Genomic DNA, 17,354 nt, shown 5'->3' on the forward strand with positions numbered 1-17,354 from the left:
AAATCCCTGCCACTCTCAGAAATCAGAAAATGAACTGCTACGTAGTGTCACTGTATTTAGTAATGCTAGCCACCAGCACTTACTTATGGCTGCTCTATTAAGTTAGGTAAAGTGGTAAGGCATCAGTACTTACTTTTCTGATGTCGTCTAAGGTGTTGATTTCTGGAGAAAGACCACCGTGTACACACAGAAATTGCTGGTTCATCAGAGCAGCCAAGGGAAGGCAATCAAAGGCATCCATGCAGGCATCATACACACGTTCTGAATACTTTATTTTACCTATTGGTTGGAGTTTCAGAATGAAAAAAAAGTGACCCAAGTATTATTCTACACAGAAATAAATACCATCTATAACCTTTCAAAACAATCTTCTTTCTAACCAGTGAAGTCAAAAAGAACTACAGGGTCAATTTCAGTCCTCCTCATTTGCTATAATCATGTATTATTTTATTGGTTTTAACTCTGTAGGGAAATCTAAAAGTCCATTTAAAACTCTGTAATGTATTCAGTAGCTAATATGACAAAGGGGCTTAGACTTACAAAATTCCATAGGTTACTACATAACTTTGTAAGTCTAAGTGCTTTCAAAATACGCCTCAAAGTTACTTAAAATACTAGTCAGCCCCAAGTCATCACTCCTTCGTCACTGAACCCCGCCCCCAAGTCATCACTCCATCACCCCTGGACTCCTTGATCCCATCTTCGCCCCCTGAATACATACTCATTTTCCCTGTGGATAAGCACCCCTCACAGCCCAACTTTTTCCTCCACCTCTTCGACACCCCAAGGACTTACCTAGGGGTCACCATCAGTGATTCTAGTGGGCCTGGATGGAAGCAGTCTGTCTCCCTTTGCTCCCATCCAGGACTACACCAGGACCAAATATGGTGCCGATGAACCTTAGTGGTAGTCTTGTGATACTAGTTTCTAGTTTAATATCTTTTATTGGATTTCAACATAATACAATAGAAGCAAGAGCTCACCACAGTTCAACAAGCAACAGTTACAAACATGGCAAAACTGGAGCTCACATTCAAGAAACAACTATCCACAACTAGAAACACATTAAGAAAAAGGGGGAAGAAAGAGGAGGTGGAGAAATAATAAAAAAAATAAAAAAAAGGAGGGGGTGCTGGAGGATACAAATCCAGACATGGAGCATGCATAGGCCACAAAATACATCAACCTCAGTGCTTAACTCTGTACCGAAGCAAAATAGGACACCAGTGGCAGTCTTGTGATACTAACGCTAGGGGGCATCCATAGTAGTAGTACCACAAGATTACCACTAAGGATCATCGGTACCATTTTGGATCCCAGAGCAGTCCCAGGCAGGAGCAGAGGGGGGAACTATTCCCACTTGGGCTCACTAGAATCAATGACAGTGGACCTTGGGTAAGTCCTGGAGAGGTGTTGGGGAGCTACAGGAAGGATCGAGCAATGAGGTGAAAGGTGTTTATGCCAAGGGGGTGGGTTTATATATTTGGGGCGTGGTTTGTGACTTTAGAGGATGACAAGTGGCAAAGGAGTGATGACTTAGGAGGAATCAGATCACTGGAGGGGGTCCAGTGGGGAAGCAGAAATAACTTGGAGGAACTGGATCAGGGGGAAGGAAATCAGACAATCGGGATGCGCGTGCAGCTGTACTTAGCACTTCCCCTTGAGGTGACAGTAAGTACAGCCACAATATTGACAGTTGTGACAAACAGCACATGGTACAAACCACTGTTCCCTCTAAGCTGTGCAGCTGCATGGCCACACACATTCTCTTCAGAAGCTGCAAAACAATTTCGGCCTGCCACACAGCAGGCGGACCAGGACCTTTCTCATGTACCTCCTGCCGCTGTTGCTGCTGCTTTTTCAGACAAGCATCAGCAAAATAAAATACAGCCATCACTGTGTAAACCCGTGGCTGCCAGTCCCGCCTTCTCTGATGTCACTTCTTGTTCCAGAGCAGAGCCAGCAGCCGCAGGTTACACAGTGCAGTCCCGTGATAGGTGTATTTTGTTTTGCCGCCGCCGCTGCTGCTGCTAGTCTAGGGAAGCAGCAGGGGTGTGTGTAGGGGTTAGGGGGGAGCGGGGAGGTGAGATGCTGAATGGTGAGTGGCCAGAGACTGGATGGAAGTGGGGAGAAGAAAGGGCAAATGCTAGAAGGAAGTGGGGAGGAGAGAGGGGTAGACACAGGAAGGAAGTGGGGAGAACAGATGGGGCAGGCACTGGAAGAAAGTGGGATGGGAGATGGGGCAGATGCTGGATGAAAGTGGGGTGGACAGGAGGCAGATGCTGGATGGAAGGAGGGAGAGAAAGAGGGCAGATTTTGGATACAAAAGGGGAGAGAGAGGGCAAATGCTGGATGGAAGATGGAAAGAGATTTGATATACCACCTTTGCGTGCTACAAACAAAGCAGTTTACATATTAAATATACAGTTATTTTCTTTGTCCCTAGTGGGCTCAGAAACTAATTTGTCTGTGCCTGGGGCAATGGATGGATAAGTAAAGACAGATACCAGAGAGAAGGGGGAGAGAAGGGGCAGAATATGGTTGGAAGGGGGAAAGAAAGAGGGCCAATGATGGATGGAAGGGAGCAGAGAAAGAAGTTCTGACGCTGGATGGAAGAGAAAGAGGGTTGATGCTGGATGGATGGGAGAGGGGGGAAAGAGGGCTGATGCTGGATGGAAGAGGGGAGAGAAAGAGGGTAGGCACTGGATGGAAGTGGAGAGAGAAAGAAGGCAAATGCTGGATGGAAGGGGGGAGAGAAAGAGGGTAGGCACTGGATGGAAAGGGGAGAGAACGAAGGCTAATGCTGTATGGAAGGGAGCAGAAAGGGCAGATTCTCAGAAGTGGTGAGAAAAGGAGGGCAGGTGCAAGATGGAAGGGGGGATAGAGAGGGCAGATGCTGGATGGGGAGGGGAAGAAACAGGGCAGATGCTGGATGGATGGGGAGAGGATAGATTTAGTGAAAGACTAGGGAATAAGAGAAAGTGAAATAGGAGAGCTGGGGTAAGGGAAAGAGGTGGCAAGCTGTAGGTAGACAGTAAAAGGAGGGAAATTGAAGACTGGATAATAAGAAAGAATTAAATCTGGACTGAGGCAGAAAAAAATTGAAGAAAGCTGGATGAAAAAGGAGGAGAGAACATTACAAATGGATAGGAAATCCTGGCAAGAGAGTTAAGAGAAGACAAGGAAACAGAAACCAGAAATCGGAGACTGTAACCAACACAACCAAAAAAAGTAAGTGGCCAGACAACAAAGGTAGAAAAAATAATTTTATTTTAGTGGTGTTGTAGCTGTATTAGTAAACATTAAAAATAAACATGGAAATGGAAATAAAATGATATCTTTTTATTGGTCTAGTTTTAATACTTTTTTATACTAACTTTCAGTGACCAAACCGTCCTTCCTCAGATGAGGACAGGATTCTATCCTGACCTGAGGAAGGAGGTTATCAGGCTTATTTTTGAAAGAGAAGGGCGCCCATCTTTCGACACAAATTGGGAGATGGGCATCCTTCTCCCGAGGTCGCCCAAATCGGCATAATCGAAAGCCGATTTTGGGCGTCCTAAACTGCTTTCCGTCACGGGGACAACCAAAGTTCACGGGGGCATGTTGGAAGCATAGCGAAGGCGGGACTGGGGCGTGCCTAACAAATGGGTGTCCTCGACCGATAATGGAAAAAAGAAGGGCGTCCCTGACGAGCACTTGGGCGACTTTACTTGGTTCTGGTTTTTTTGTTACGACCAAGCCTCAAAAAGGTGCCCGAACTGACCAGATGACCACCGGAGGGAATCGGGGATGACTCCCCTTACTCCCCCAGTGGTCACCAACCCCCTCCCACCCTAAAAAAACATTTTAAATATTTTTTGCCAGCCTCTATGCCAGCCTCAAATGTCATACCCACCTCCATCACAGTATGCAGGTCTCTGGAGCAGTTTTAGTGGGTGCAGTGCACTTCAGGCAGGTGGACCCAGGCCCACCCCCCCTTACTTGTTACACTTGTGGTGGTAAATGTGAGCCCTTCAAAACCCACCACAAACCCACTGTACCCACATGTAGGTGCCCCCCTTCACCCCTTAGGGCTATGGTAGTGGTGTACAGTTGTGGGGAGTGGGATTTGGGGGGCTCAGCACACAAGGTAAGGGAGCTATGCACCTGGGAGCAATTTGTAAAGTCCACTGCAGTGCCCCCTAGGGTGCCCGATTAGTGTCCTGGCATGTCAGGGGGACCAGTGCACTATGGCTCCTCCCATGACCAAATGGTTTGGATTTGGTCATTTTTGAGATGGGCGTCCTCGGTTTCCATTGTGGCCAAAAATTGGGGACGACCATCTCTAGGGATGACCATCTCTAAGGTCGACCTAAATTTTGTGATTTGGGCATCCCCAACCATATTATCGAAATGAAAGATGGACACCCATCTTGTTTCGATAATACAGGTTTCCCTGCCCCTTCGACGGGACGTCCTGTGAGGATGTCCTCAGGAAAACTTGGGCACCCCTTTCGATTATGCCCCTCCACGTGTCATTACACATCACTTTATAGCTCTAAAACTTTAGTTCAAATTCTTTACTATTTTTTGATACAATTGCATGCTTTTTTGTCACATTTTGTTTGAAATCAATTTTTATGTATTTTTGTTTTTTTTTAAATAGATCATCTGACAATTTACATTGCTGTTCTGTCCATTTGACACTACTGCAAGGTTAGTGTATCTTCTTTTGGGAAGTGCACTCCCATCCCGTTGCTTTATATGAATCTTTGATTGTGTTTTTTGATAGAGTATCGTATATTGTTCATGGATTTTGTATTCCTGGTCATCTGTTTATATTTTTTCATATATATTTATATATATACTTTGTATTTTAAGACATATTTCTATTCTTTTATGACTGTTTTGACAAATGCGGTTTTGTTTTAGAATTGCTTATTATCAGTTTGACCCTTTTAACGGTTTATTTATTTTGCTTATATTTATATTTATTAAGGCTGTACATCTACAATTGGATGATCAAACGTGATCGAAAGTTTTAATCACACAATTTTTTTCATAAGTGTACCCCTCACATTTTCACCTCTATAGTAGAAAATATAGATTGCAGATGTAAATTCTTAAAAACTGACATATAGTATTTCAGTTAAAAAACTGAAAATAAAATCATTTCTCTTTGTTGTCTGGTGATTTTATTTTTCTAATCATCTTACTCCCTCCTCTCTCCGGACTATTTCTTTTCTCTCCTCCTCTCTTCTTTTCTTCCCCAGCAGCTATTTCTCTCCAGCCACACCGTATTCTCTTCTACTCCCCCCCCCCCCCCCCAGTACAGACAGCCTTTTCTTTCCCACCACCCTGTGACTCTCACCCAGACTCTTCCTCCTTCCTGCATATATTTTTCTCTCCTACCGCTGACACCCTCCCTCCCTGATGCTCCTGCAGATTGTTCTCTCCTATCCCCCCCCCCCCCAAACTGCATCCTTTTCTCTCCTGCCACCTCGTGTTCTCTGGCATTTCATTCCCCACTCCGTGCAGCCCTCCAAATTTGCCTTCCACATAGGGAGGCATTAAGCACAAGCTGTTCCACTCAGGGGTGTATCTGCGTGGGGCCACAGGGGCCTGGGCCCCCGCAGATTTTGCCCCGGACCCCCCTACCGCCGTTAACCCTCCCTCCCCCGCCTACCGCCGTCACCTACCCCGAGGTCCGCTTCCTCCGGCTTTTTAAAATATTGCTTCAGCTGGCGGGGGACCCCAACCCCCCCGTCAGCCCAGCCACGATCTTTAACTTTTTCATCCTCGTCGTGCAGCGCGCTGTGAAAGCTGCATGCATCTTTAGTTCCAGTTGGATGGAGTCTGACGGCAGTGGGGGGGGGGGGGTTGACGGCGGTAGGGGGGGGCTATAATGTGCCCCCTCACTCTAGCCCCTGCCCCCCCTACTGCCGAACCTCAGATACGCCCTGGTTCCACTCCTCTGTAATCAGAGCCCTCTCTCTCTAGAGTATGACTCCTGAAGCAGGAAGTTTCAGCAGAGGAAACAGAAAGTTTCATCAGAGAAGGCAGGACGCTAGAGAGGGAGAGCTCTGGTTACAGAGGAGCGGAACAGTGTGTGCCTAATGCTGCCATGTGCACTAGGCAAGTTTGAGGGCCAGGGATGAGATGGCAGAGAGCGGGGTGGCAGGAGAGAAAAGGCTGCTGGTGTAAGGCAGCATCGGCAGCAAGGGGGGGGGAGGGAGTACAGAACAAGCTGCAGAAGCATCGGGGGGGGGGGGGGGGGGGGGGGGGGGGCAGTGGTAGGAGAGAAAAATATGCCAGAGGGAGGAAGAGTCTAGGAGAGGACGAAAGAGAGACAGGTAGCAGAACCAGCAGCAAGCAACTTGATGTGATTAATATATTAAAATTATTAACACAAGTTAAAACTTTTAACATGTTAATCACGCTAAAATGCATTAAATGTTCAGCCCTAATATTTATGTATATTTATTGTAGTATTGCTTTTATTTTTTTTTGTAGACTCCTGAGGCAGGCACTTTGAGCTGAAACACGGTGCCATCAAGTCTTTTTAACCAATAGTAATCAAAGAAGAGTGTTTCAAACAGTAGAAACAAAGGACTTTTTAAAATAGGTTATATGTATTAAAGTACTCTTGTATTTTTTAAGTCTCATTGTCTGCTGAGCCTTCTTCTGTTTCCTGCTATTTTTGTTTTTGTGTTGTATACTTCATGGGATTCTTGCATTCAGCCACCACGTGGTTCCTGTATTGGAGGATGCCAAGAAAAAAAAGCCACTGAAGAAGAAAAACCATATGGAGGATATTCTGTAACAGGGTTCCCATTACGGACATTAGTGATGGCACCTATTTTAAGCCTATTCTATAAAGCAAAGCAGACACCTAATGGCTGACATTCAAAGGGATTTAAGTGTGTAGGAGAGGCTCCAGCCTGCTTAAGCCACTGAGTATCGGCTTTGTCCAGTCCAAAAAAAAGTGTGAAAGTCAGGGGCAGTACAGGGGAAAGCAGTGTGGATGAGCGAGGGGTTATTCGGGTGCCGGCAATATTCAGTATTCATCCCAAACCTTTTTGAAAACTGTGGAGGAATTCAAAAAGGCATGGGATGAACACAGAGGATCTCTAATTAGAAAATGAATGCTATAAAAAAACAAAACTTAAAGGGTTGCATATGTGTTTGCATGTCAATTGGCGCTTAGATGGCAACTCTGGCTGTATTGCCTAAGGCCGGTGTTGGGCTGGTTTGTACGGTCTGAGTCCCACACATAGTAATCTGGTTGTAGGATGGGCTGGAGAGAGCTTCGATGGAAACTCCAGTGATCTGGAATGTGAGGATAGTGCTGGCCAGGCAGGCTTTTACGGTCTTGTCCCGCAAATGACAAGATGGATTCGGAAAGGCTGGCGTGGGCTTTGACGGCAACTCCAGTAGTTGGAAAATAAGGAGAGCCGGGTGGACTTCCACGGTCTATGTCCCAGTAGCACCAAAGAAAGACCATGATCAAGTATATAATATCACGTTCATTGTTGATTTAATCTTGAATTGATAATGAATATGACTGTTGGGCAGACTAGATGGACCATTCAGGTCTTTGTCTGCTGTCACTTACTATGTTATTATGACTGGTTGTAGCTGGTCTAAAGCAAACGTTATGTAGTGTGTAATACACAAACAGGCTTTGTGTGGCTCTAGCCATTTTCCATAGCAGCTACTGAGAATCCTATGCAAATATATTACAATGAGCTTATTAGTATTATGATAAGCATTCTGTGCAATGCACAGAAAGGAGCACCTTCGTTTAACAAGCCAGATTTTACAGTAGGTCAGGAACTTTCAGAGAAGCCCTCCTCATCCACGCTGGCAAATCCGAGGCTAACCCTTACAGTTTCCTACTCCCTGCCTCCGGATCACTCCCCAGACTGGTGCAGGGAGCCCTCCCCTTCTTCCAGCACTCTGCTGATTAAGGAACTTCCAAGTGCCTGCACAATGCAATGATTAAAATTATTAGCACCGCATCCAACAGACTGGTCTCCCCACAGCTGCAGGAGCTTCATTGTCCCAAAGATGAAGGTGAGCTGTTTGTGAGTGCAGGAGTTCTTCCCCCCACTCCCCCCAACGTGTCCTATCTTGGGATCCTTTTCTGCGCATGTGCTAGGTGCTTCCGGTGGCCAATGCACAAAGGTCACCATTACATTTCCGAACAGCTCATTTGCATGTGATCCCCTTTGTGCATTGGTTGCTGATTGTGACTCAGTAAACAGACCCACAGCTGCTGGATTTAACAGCAACCTTTGTGCATCGGCCCCTAAGTCTATAGTTCACAAGCAATCCTCAGCCAATTTGAAAGGGTTGAGCTATTCTACCAATAAGAATAAGCCAATACTGAACCATCCCACTGTGCAAAGCTGATAGACACTTATCCTAAATGAATCATATAGTCATATAGACTGCTCCTGGAAGGAGCCTCCACTAAGTAATGAAACAAGAGGCATGTAGACTTATTTAAGGCTTTTTGGTTTAAATATTTCTATAATTATTCATTGACATTTGAAAGTGGAAATCTTGTTGCATAGATCAGTGGCACAAATGCCTATGTAAATGCATTCTGAATTGTATTTTTTAAACACTAGAATGTGAATAATGTAGAAGGGTGGGAAGACTTTTACATGTCACAATCGTCCGGATTCTATATATGATGCACAAAATTGCACACATAAGTTAATTTAATAATAAACCAATAACTAGCAATAATTGGGCATTAAAAATCAATTATTGCAGTTAATTGGCTCAACTGAAAAGGCAGCATGGCCATGGGGAGGGGCATGAGGGGTTAGGGGCGTTCACTAAAGATGCATGCAGTATTATAGATCTTGGGGGATCCGCACCTAACTTACACATGAGGATTTTCACGATTCAGTTGGTGGAAATCCTCAACCCAAAGTTGGACACAGATCCCAGTGCTACATGCTATTCCACACACAGCATGGATTCCAGTGCTACATGCTACTCAGCAAGCTCTTCAGGCCCTCTCAGATTGGCTCCTTGCCCACAAACTCATCCTTAATACATCAAAGACCTCAGCATGTTGGCTGACTGGCACCCTTCCCCCACCTTCTACTACTTTTCAATACACAACTGCATCTAGTTTCTTCATTCCGCTGTTTAGGGGTTATAATTATTGATTCCACCCTGTTTTTTGAGCACCAGGCATCTCAAGTGGTATAAAAGGGTTTCTTTTGGCTTTGCCGTCTTCGATCTATCAGTAAATTCCTTGACTTCTCCTCCCTTCAAACTTTTATCATTTCATGTAACAACTACTGCAACACAGTCTATGATGGCATTTCTCAAACTCAGACACGTTAACGTCTCATTCCCTCATTCCTTCCTTTGTCGACTTACTGGGGCTGCAAAGACCGGCTGCTGGGTCTCGGTCTGGGTCAGCCCTGCTGCTGTGCTCTCAAGGCTGAAAGGGAAGGTAGAGCCACGCACCCGCCACCCGGAAGTAAATGCGGAAATATGAGTCCGCGGCACTTCGGGTCCGGGACAAGGCTGGAGAGGCTGTAGGCAGCAGCACTGGTTCTCTATTTTCTTATACCTGCTCCTCTTGGACCTCAACTTTGCCTTTAATGCTGGAGCACTAAAGGCATGCTGCTTCTTTCAGCCATGGAAGCCTCTGTAGCATCTTGCCTCCTCTGACAGAACTTCCTGTGTCCAGGCTTTAGGCAACTGAAAGAAGCAGTATGTCTTCAGCTCTAAATGCAAAGTCAGAGGGCTGAGAGGAGCAGGTATAAGGAGAGAGAGAGAACGTGGACCACGGGGGGGGGGGGGGGGGGGGGTGGAGGTGAGGGTTCAAGGGAGGGAGAGAGATAGAGAGAATGGGGACCATAGGGGAGGGGGTTCAGGAGCGCTGGAAGATTTGCTAGGTGGAGGGCAGAGTAAGAAACAGATGTGTTTGAGAGGGACAGATGTGGAAATAGGGGATGGAAGATGGTGATCTTGGAGTGGAGGTGAAAAATGTGAACACTGAGGGCAAGGGAGAGATGGTGCCCATGGAGAGAAGGGGAAGGAAAGGGAAGGGGAGGGAAGAGAAAAGGAGGAGATAGTGATCATGGAGGGCAGAGAAGAAATGATGATCGTGGAGGGGAAGGGAATGGGAGAGAAGAGAGACAGGAGGAGATGGTGTCTATGGAGGGGAGGGGAAATGAAGACGAGAGAAGACAGATAGGAGGAGACGGTGCCTATGGAGGGAAAGGAAAGGGGAGAGAAAGCAGACAGGAGGAGAGAATGCCCATGGAGGGGAAAGGAAGGAGGGAGAAGATAGAAAGGAGGAGACTGCGCCAATGGAAGGAAAGGGGAGAGAAGGCAGACAGGAGGAGAGAGTGCCCATGGAGGGGAAGGGGAAAGAAGAAAGACAGGAAGAGACTACACCAAGACAGGAGGAGACTGCGCCAATGGAAGGAAAGGGGAGAGAAGGCAGACAGGAGGAGAGAGTGCCCACGGAGGGGAAGGGGAAAGAAGAAAGACAGGAGGAGACTACGCCAATGGAGGGGAGGAGAGGGGAAGGAGAGAAAGAGAACTGGTGCCCATGGAGGGGAGGGGGAGAGAAGAGAGACAGGAGGAGACAGTGCCCATAGAGGGGAAGGGAAGGGGAGGGGAGAAAAGAGAGACAGGAGGAAATGGTGCCCAAGGAAGGGAACAGAAGAGAGTATGGAGGCGATGGTGTCCATGAATGGCGAGGAAAGGAAGAGATAGAAACTAGACAAATTTGAAAAGGAGGGAAAAATGGATGAAAGATGAATGTGAAAGATGGATTATAGGGCAGGATAAGAAAAAGAAGAAAAAAATAGTGAATAGACAGGAGGCCCTGGAAGCAGAGTACAGAACTGTGCTGGGAGCATAAGGAAGCAGAACCAGAGGCAGGGAATGAGATGATTGAAAAGGTAGAATCACCAGACAACAAGAGTTAGATAAATGATTTTATTTCTAATTCAGTAATTGAAATATGTCAGTTTTGAGAATTTACATCTGTTATTTATATATTGTACTATACAGGAATAAATGTGAGGGAGACACTTTATGCATCAACCATGCAATTACAAATTTTAATCGTGCCTAGTCATGCCTAAAATATATCCTTTTTGTCTGGGTTATTTATCCAATAAGAGGAAGGGGTTATCTTTCCCTTATAAGCATTTCGGATCTAATCATATCTGAATATACATTTTCTCTCAGCATTATATCTGTTGTGTTTTATACAGATGATTTGGTTTAATTTTGTTATTTTACCATTCTGCCTTCCCTTCAAAATATCAAAGCAGTTTACAATATTCATATACAAGAAAATTAACATGACAGACAGCATAATATAGTTGCCGTTGGGAAGCACCAGTCAGTGAGGTTTTAAGGGTACCTACAATGAATGTGCATGAGATAAATATGCATGCTGTTGTCCCAATACAAGTTTGCAAACCATTCTTCTACACTAAAGAATTATGGGCTTATTCAACATATCTGCAGTCCAATATCACTATAGAAACACTAGAATTTCAGTCATACTTTTTATGTTTAAGAAAACAAAGGGGCAGACGATCTGCAAACTCCAAAGTGGAAACTGTACAAAGCAGATCGTTGATAAACCAAGATATGTTTTATTAATATAGCAAAATTAAAATATGTATACAGAAACTCATATGCATATACATATCATAGCCCGACACAGGCCGTGTTTCGCCCTACTGGGCTGCTTCAGGGGCTAAAAAATAAGATAATAAATAATAAATAATACGTCTTAACATCTAAATAAAAACGTAAGATAATAACATAGAAATTACATTTTTTATGTTTAATTTATGTAATTTCTATGTTATTATCTTACGTTTTTATTTAGATGTTAAGACGTATTATTTATTATTTATTATCTTATTTTTTAGCCCCTGAAGCAGCCCAGTAGGGCGAAACACGGCCTGTGTCGGGCTATGATATGTATACATATTTTAATTTTGCTATATTAATAAAACATATCTTGGTTTATCAACGATCTGCTTTGTACAGTTTATACTTTTTATGTTTTACCAAATTGAGATGATGGCTCCTAAAACCAGGTCTGCTTGCCAGGTTTTGGGGCTGATTCCACAAAGCATGATAACCGGTGCTACAATTACAGCAAGTTACCATGTGAATTTTTAGTGACTCGGCCCCACGGAAAATAATGGGACTGGTGGCAATTCATGTGCAGAATAGCCTTCTTTTAATAGTAACGTCAGTTACTGCGCTTTAGTGAATCTGCCTCTTGATAAGATGCACTTCCAACAATAAAGGCAAGAATGCCATATTCACAAACAGATCCATCCCTATTATCTACCAAATATAAGATACATATATCATTAAACTACAGTATACAAAGAGAAGTCATTGAACATAAATGATACTTACATTCTTGTTTAAATGTGAAATATTCTGTTAAATGTCTACATTCATGATTTCCTCGAAGTAAAAACAGGGTTTTGGGATAAAGAATTTTCAAGGCCCACAAGTATAGCACACACTGAAAAATCAAAACAAAACAAATTCTTGGTTTGCATCATTTATTGGTTGACAATACCATAAATCAATAAAAGGTCATCCAAGGCTACTGATGGTCATTTCCTACCTACACTATGGTACAGTCCTGAAACTTTGCTATGCACTTTTGTTTTGAAAAATGCCTCTGCTTTGGCTCAGATGACTTCAACGGGCAATTTATCTCATCACCTCCTTGACGAATACGTATAGCAGAAGAACCTAAGAACTGTATAAGTGCAAGTGCCTAAATGTGGCAGGGACGCGTGTAACTTGCAGTATTCTGTAAATTATGCACACAAATGGGAATCCTACCTCTGTCTACCCAGGCTCTACCCCAAATACAATGTAATCACAAGGAGGTTTGTTTTTTTTTTAAGACAAATGAGGAAGCCAGTTCAGCTGAAAGTTCAACTTTAAGGCAATTTGTTGAGATTCTAAAGTCTTTCTCCTCCTTCATTGTTCTGATAAAGAAACTTATGGCGAGGACAACAATTTTCATAAAAACTCATTGGGAAAAGCTGGACCTTCTTTTTTCCCTATGTGCAGTCTTTTTTTTTTTTTTTTAGAATCACCTCTTCCTCTGGATATGCTGGCAAATAACTTTGTATTTGCCAATCTTGTTCTAAGTATTTTACAAAAGCCTCTGAAGTTAGTCCAGAGGAACAAAGCACATGCTGACCTGGATGTCACAATTCTCTTCTCAATGAACTACCAAAAATGAGCCTTTATGTTTTCATTATTTTTGTGCTCAAGGGAAGATGTCAAGAATATATACTACCACTCTTGCTACTCTTCTCAACTTTGTTTATTAAAACTGTATATTCCGCTCTATTGCCAAAGATTCTAGGCAGATTACATAATTACATGCACAATAGTAAAAGCTCATACATGTTATACAATATAGAGAAACTCAATACACACATACAATATCTCTCCAATTACTTATATACCATCATACTGTGCTTATAATTTAAAACAAATTATGTTTCACTATAAGCCTCAAAAAATAACAAGGTTTTTACTTCTTTCCTAAATTCTATTAGATTCTGAAGCCCTCTCAACTGCTTTGGAATTGCATTCCAAAGAATACAACCTGCTATGTAAAGATCTTATTTCTGTATTCTTCCAACCTAATCACTTGATATAATGCATCATCAAATAAACATTGACCACCAGATCTCAATAATTGTCTAGGTTGATATATACAGAAGATATCTGTCTATTTTGTACCTTAAACATATGGGTCAAGATCTTAAATTTAATCCTCCGTTCTATCGGAAGCCAAGTTCCCTAGTATTTTTACTCATTCCAAAAGTACAAAGACTAGGGGACACTCAAGGAAGTTATATGGAAATACTTTTAAATCAAACAGGAGGAAATATTTTTTTAATCAATGAATAGTTAAGCTCTGGAACTCTTTGCTGGAGGATGTGGTAACAGCGATTATCGTATCTGGGTTTAAAAAAGGTTCCTGGAGGAAAAGTCCATAGTCTGCTGGTGAAACAGACCTGGGAAAGCAACTGCTTGCCCTGGGATTTGTAGTATGGAGTGTTGCCACAATTTGGGTTTCTACCAGGTACTTGTGACCTGACTTGGCCACTGTTGGAAACAGGATACTGGGCTAGATGGACCACTAGCCTGACCCCGTATGGCTACTCTTAATGAAACTCTCTCAATACTGGGGTAATATGATCAAATTAGATTTACCAGTCAAAACCCTTGCCACCGCATTTTTATGCTACTTGCAATGCCCATAAATAACTTTCCTTTAAACCAAGCATCAGCCTATTGCAGTAGTCAAAACATGGTGTCATGATACTCTGAATTATTTATTTATTTGTCACATTTGTATCCCACATTTTCCCACCTATTTGCAGGCTCAATGTGGTTTACATAGTACCGTAAAGGCGTTCGCCAATTCCGGTATGAACAAATATAGTAATGTTGTGATAGAATAAGGTTCGTGTGTACAGACGCATTAGGGAATTGTAGAGAGGAAGAGAATCATAGAGAGGAAGAGTTATTATATGTCCATTACGAGCTTTGGTTTCGTTGTGTTGCAGGGTACAGGCATTTAAGTTGGGTCGGAAGGGTATGGCCTTTTGAACAGGTTAGTTTTTAATGATTTCCGGAAGTTTAGGTGATCATAAGTTGTTTTACGGCTTTTGGTAATGCGCTCCATAGTTGTGTGCTTATGTAGCAAAAGCTGGATGCATAGGTTGATTTGTATTTGAGTCCTTTGCAGCTTGGGTAGTGGAGATTTAGGTATGTTCGTGTTGATCCTGTTGTGTTTCTGGTTGGTAGGTCTATGAGGTCTGTCATGTATCCCAGGGCTTTGCCGTAGATAATTTTATGAACCAGGGTGTAGATTTTGAAATCAATACGTTCTTTGAATGGGAGCCAGTGCAGTTTTTCTCGGAGGGGTTTGGTGCTTTCGAATCATGTTTTTCCAAATATAAGCCTGGCTGCCGTGTTTTGCATCCCGCATAAATTCCGTTGCAGTAGTCTACATAGCTTAGTACCATTGATTGTATCAAGTTGTGAAATGTTTCCCTCAGGAAGAATGGTTTCACACGTTTGAGTTTCCACATTGAGTGGAACATTTTCTTTGTTGTAGATTTCACTTGGTTCTCTAGTGTGAGGTTACGGTCGATTGCAACACCGAGAATTTTCAGGCTGTCTGAGATAGGGAGGGTATAATCTGGGTTGTTTATGTTTGTGGGTTTGTTCGTATTGTATTGGGATGAGAGGATGAGAGTGTGTTTTTTCTGTGTTGAGTTTTAGTTGAAATGCGTTTGCCCATGAGTCCATGATATTCAAGCTTAGCTTGATTTCGTTGGTGATTTCTGAAATTAGTACAACTGAGCAGATTTTTCAGTCATCTCAATATATACAATTTCCTAAAGCCATCTTTTACCACTTTTTGTACATGCCATTTCCCTGAAATTTGGGCTGTCTGTAACAAGGCCACTCAACCTTCAAACTTTCCCAGGACCCAGGCCTGAGCTGAAATGCTTCTCTTTTGCCTTCTGGTAGGAGAAAGAGTTATAACCAAGTAGTCTTGTTTGTGTAGATGGCAGCTGCAACTACAAAACATTTAATAAAAAGTCTGGAGGTTGATGCAAGACTGAAAGGGTGGACTTTGTACTGGTAGTGGTCTCCACAGAGCTGAAACCAGAAATTTTGCCTGCAGCAGGTATATATCAGGATGTGAGTGTAGGCGTCTTTGAGATCTAAGGTTAGGGACCACAGAATGGAGGGAATAGTGTTCAATTTGAATTTATCTTTGCAGAGAAAGAGGTTGAGGTCTCTGAGATCCAGGATAGGGTGTAGGCCTCCTGCTTTCTTGGCAATGAGAAAGTACCTGGAGTAGAAGCATTGATTCCTTTCGAGGTCAGCAACTGGTTATATAGCATTGCTCTATAAGAAATGACCAGTTTCTTCCTACAATAGACTATGGGCTTTCAGGAGATGAGACAATTTTAAGGGACATTTGGGTGATTGCATGAGAAACTTTACTTGGTAACCTGACTTTATTATACTGAGGATGCAGAAGTCTGTGGTAATCTGCTCCAATTGGTATAAGAACAACTGAACCCAACTCCATAAAAGCAGGGCAGGGTTCAGATTCTAAAGAAGCACTGGTTGAGACCAGGGGTTGACGTCAAAAGAAAGTTTTTTTTGTTACATTTGTACCCTGCACTTTCCCACTCATGGCAGGCTCAATGCGGCTTACATATTGTATACAGGTACTTATTTGTACCTGGGGCAATGGAGAATTAAGTGACTTGCCCAGAGTCACAAGGAGCTGCCTGTGCCTGGAGTGGGAACCAAACTCAGTTCCCCAGGACCAAAGTCCACCACCTTAACCACTAGGCCACTCCTCCACAGGTTGCTGTTTTGGTTGAGCAGACGTGCTTTTCTTTGATGATTTCTATGGTTTAGCAAAACAATGGTTTTGAATTGTTATAGCTGTCTATGAAATGAGAAGGTTCTTCTACAGTAATAATAATTTCAATGGCAATGAAAAGTATTAGCACACAGAGAGGAAAAATGATATAAGATTGAGCAAGTCTTTTATGATATTCAAGGTCTCCTTTACTTTCTCTCCAAATATGGAATCACTAGTGCATGGAGCATCTACAATACTATGGGTAGTATATTTTTGAATTTAGTTTTCTATTGTGCATTTTCATTGGTGTATTATAAACGGCTTTAATATTTTGTTTGGAAAAGTGGTATATAAAGCTAATAAAACAAATCAAATCATGGAGCATCTGCCAGTTTCATGTGAAAGTCCTCACACAGGCATGAGGCATGTGGCCATCCTAGTCATTATAGCAGAATGCTGAGATTCTAGAAGGTGCATTATAGTCATTGCAAGCCATTCACATAAGATGGGTTCCACACTTGTTAGTTGGTAGCGAGCTAGGATGTTATAGAGTTCTGTAAGATGCTATGCAGCTACTGCACCATATAAAACTTGATGAGCAGCAATGAAGGACAAAAGTATCACTCCCTGGAAGACCTTACTTCCCAAATGGTCAAGTAGGTATGGATCTTTTCCAGGAGGGAGGATACTGGAGAACTCGTTGCATTTTTCAGATTTTTTTATGGCTTTCTCGGCAGCAACTGAAGAGTAGAACAGTTGAACTTTACTGAAAATAGACACCAGTTGGACCATATATTTAACATCAGCCTTTTTAGAAACTAGTTCTACAGTTAAGTGAAGTTCAGCAGCTTAAGTTGTGGTAAACTCCACTTAACTGTTGATGAAGGTCATTAACAGGCACTGACACCATGGC

The 17,354-nt window shown here is 43.0% G+C and overlaps 1 protein-coding gene across 5 annotated transcripts in view; it reads right to left on the bottom strand.

Moving 5' to 3' along the window:
- PPP3CA (protein phosphatase 3 catalytic subunit alpha) overlaps positions 1-17,354 on the bottom strand; it is a 743,055-nt gene that overhangs the window by 223,842 nt on the left and 501,859 nt on the right. For all 5 annotated transcript variants that reach the window (XM_030190749.1, XM_030190747.1, XM_030190748.1 and 2 more), the window contains exons 4-5: positions 12,421-12,532; positions 134-279 (exon numbers count right to left, since the gene is read on the bottom strand). In XM_030190749.1, coding sequence (XP_030046609.1) covers positions 134-279; positions 12,421-12,532 — 258 coding nt within the window. The remainder of the gene's footprint in view (positions 1-133; positions 280-12,420; positions 12,533-17,354) is intronic.

The sequence above is a fragment of the Microcaecilia unicolor genome, chromosome 2 (genome assembly GCF_901765095.1).
Source record: "Microcaecilia unicolor chromosome 2, aMicUni1.1, whole genome shotgun sequence".
NCBI lineage: Eukaryota > Metazoa > Chordata > Amphibia > Gymnophiona > Siphonopidae > Microcaecilia > Microcaecilia unicolor.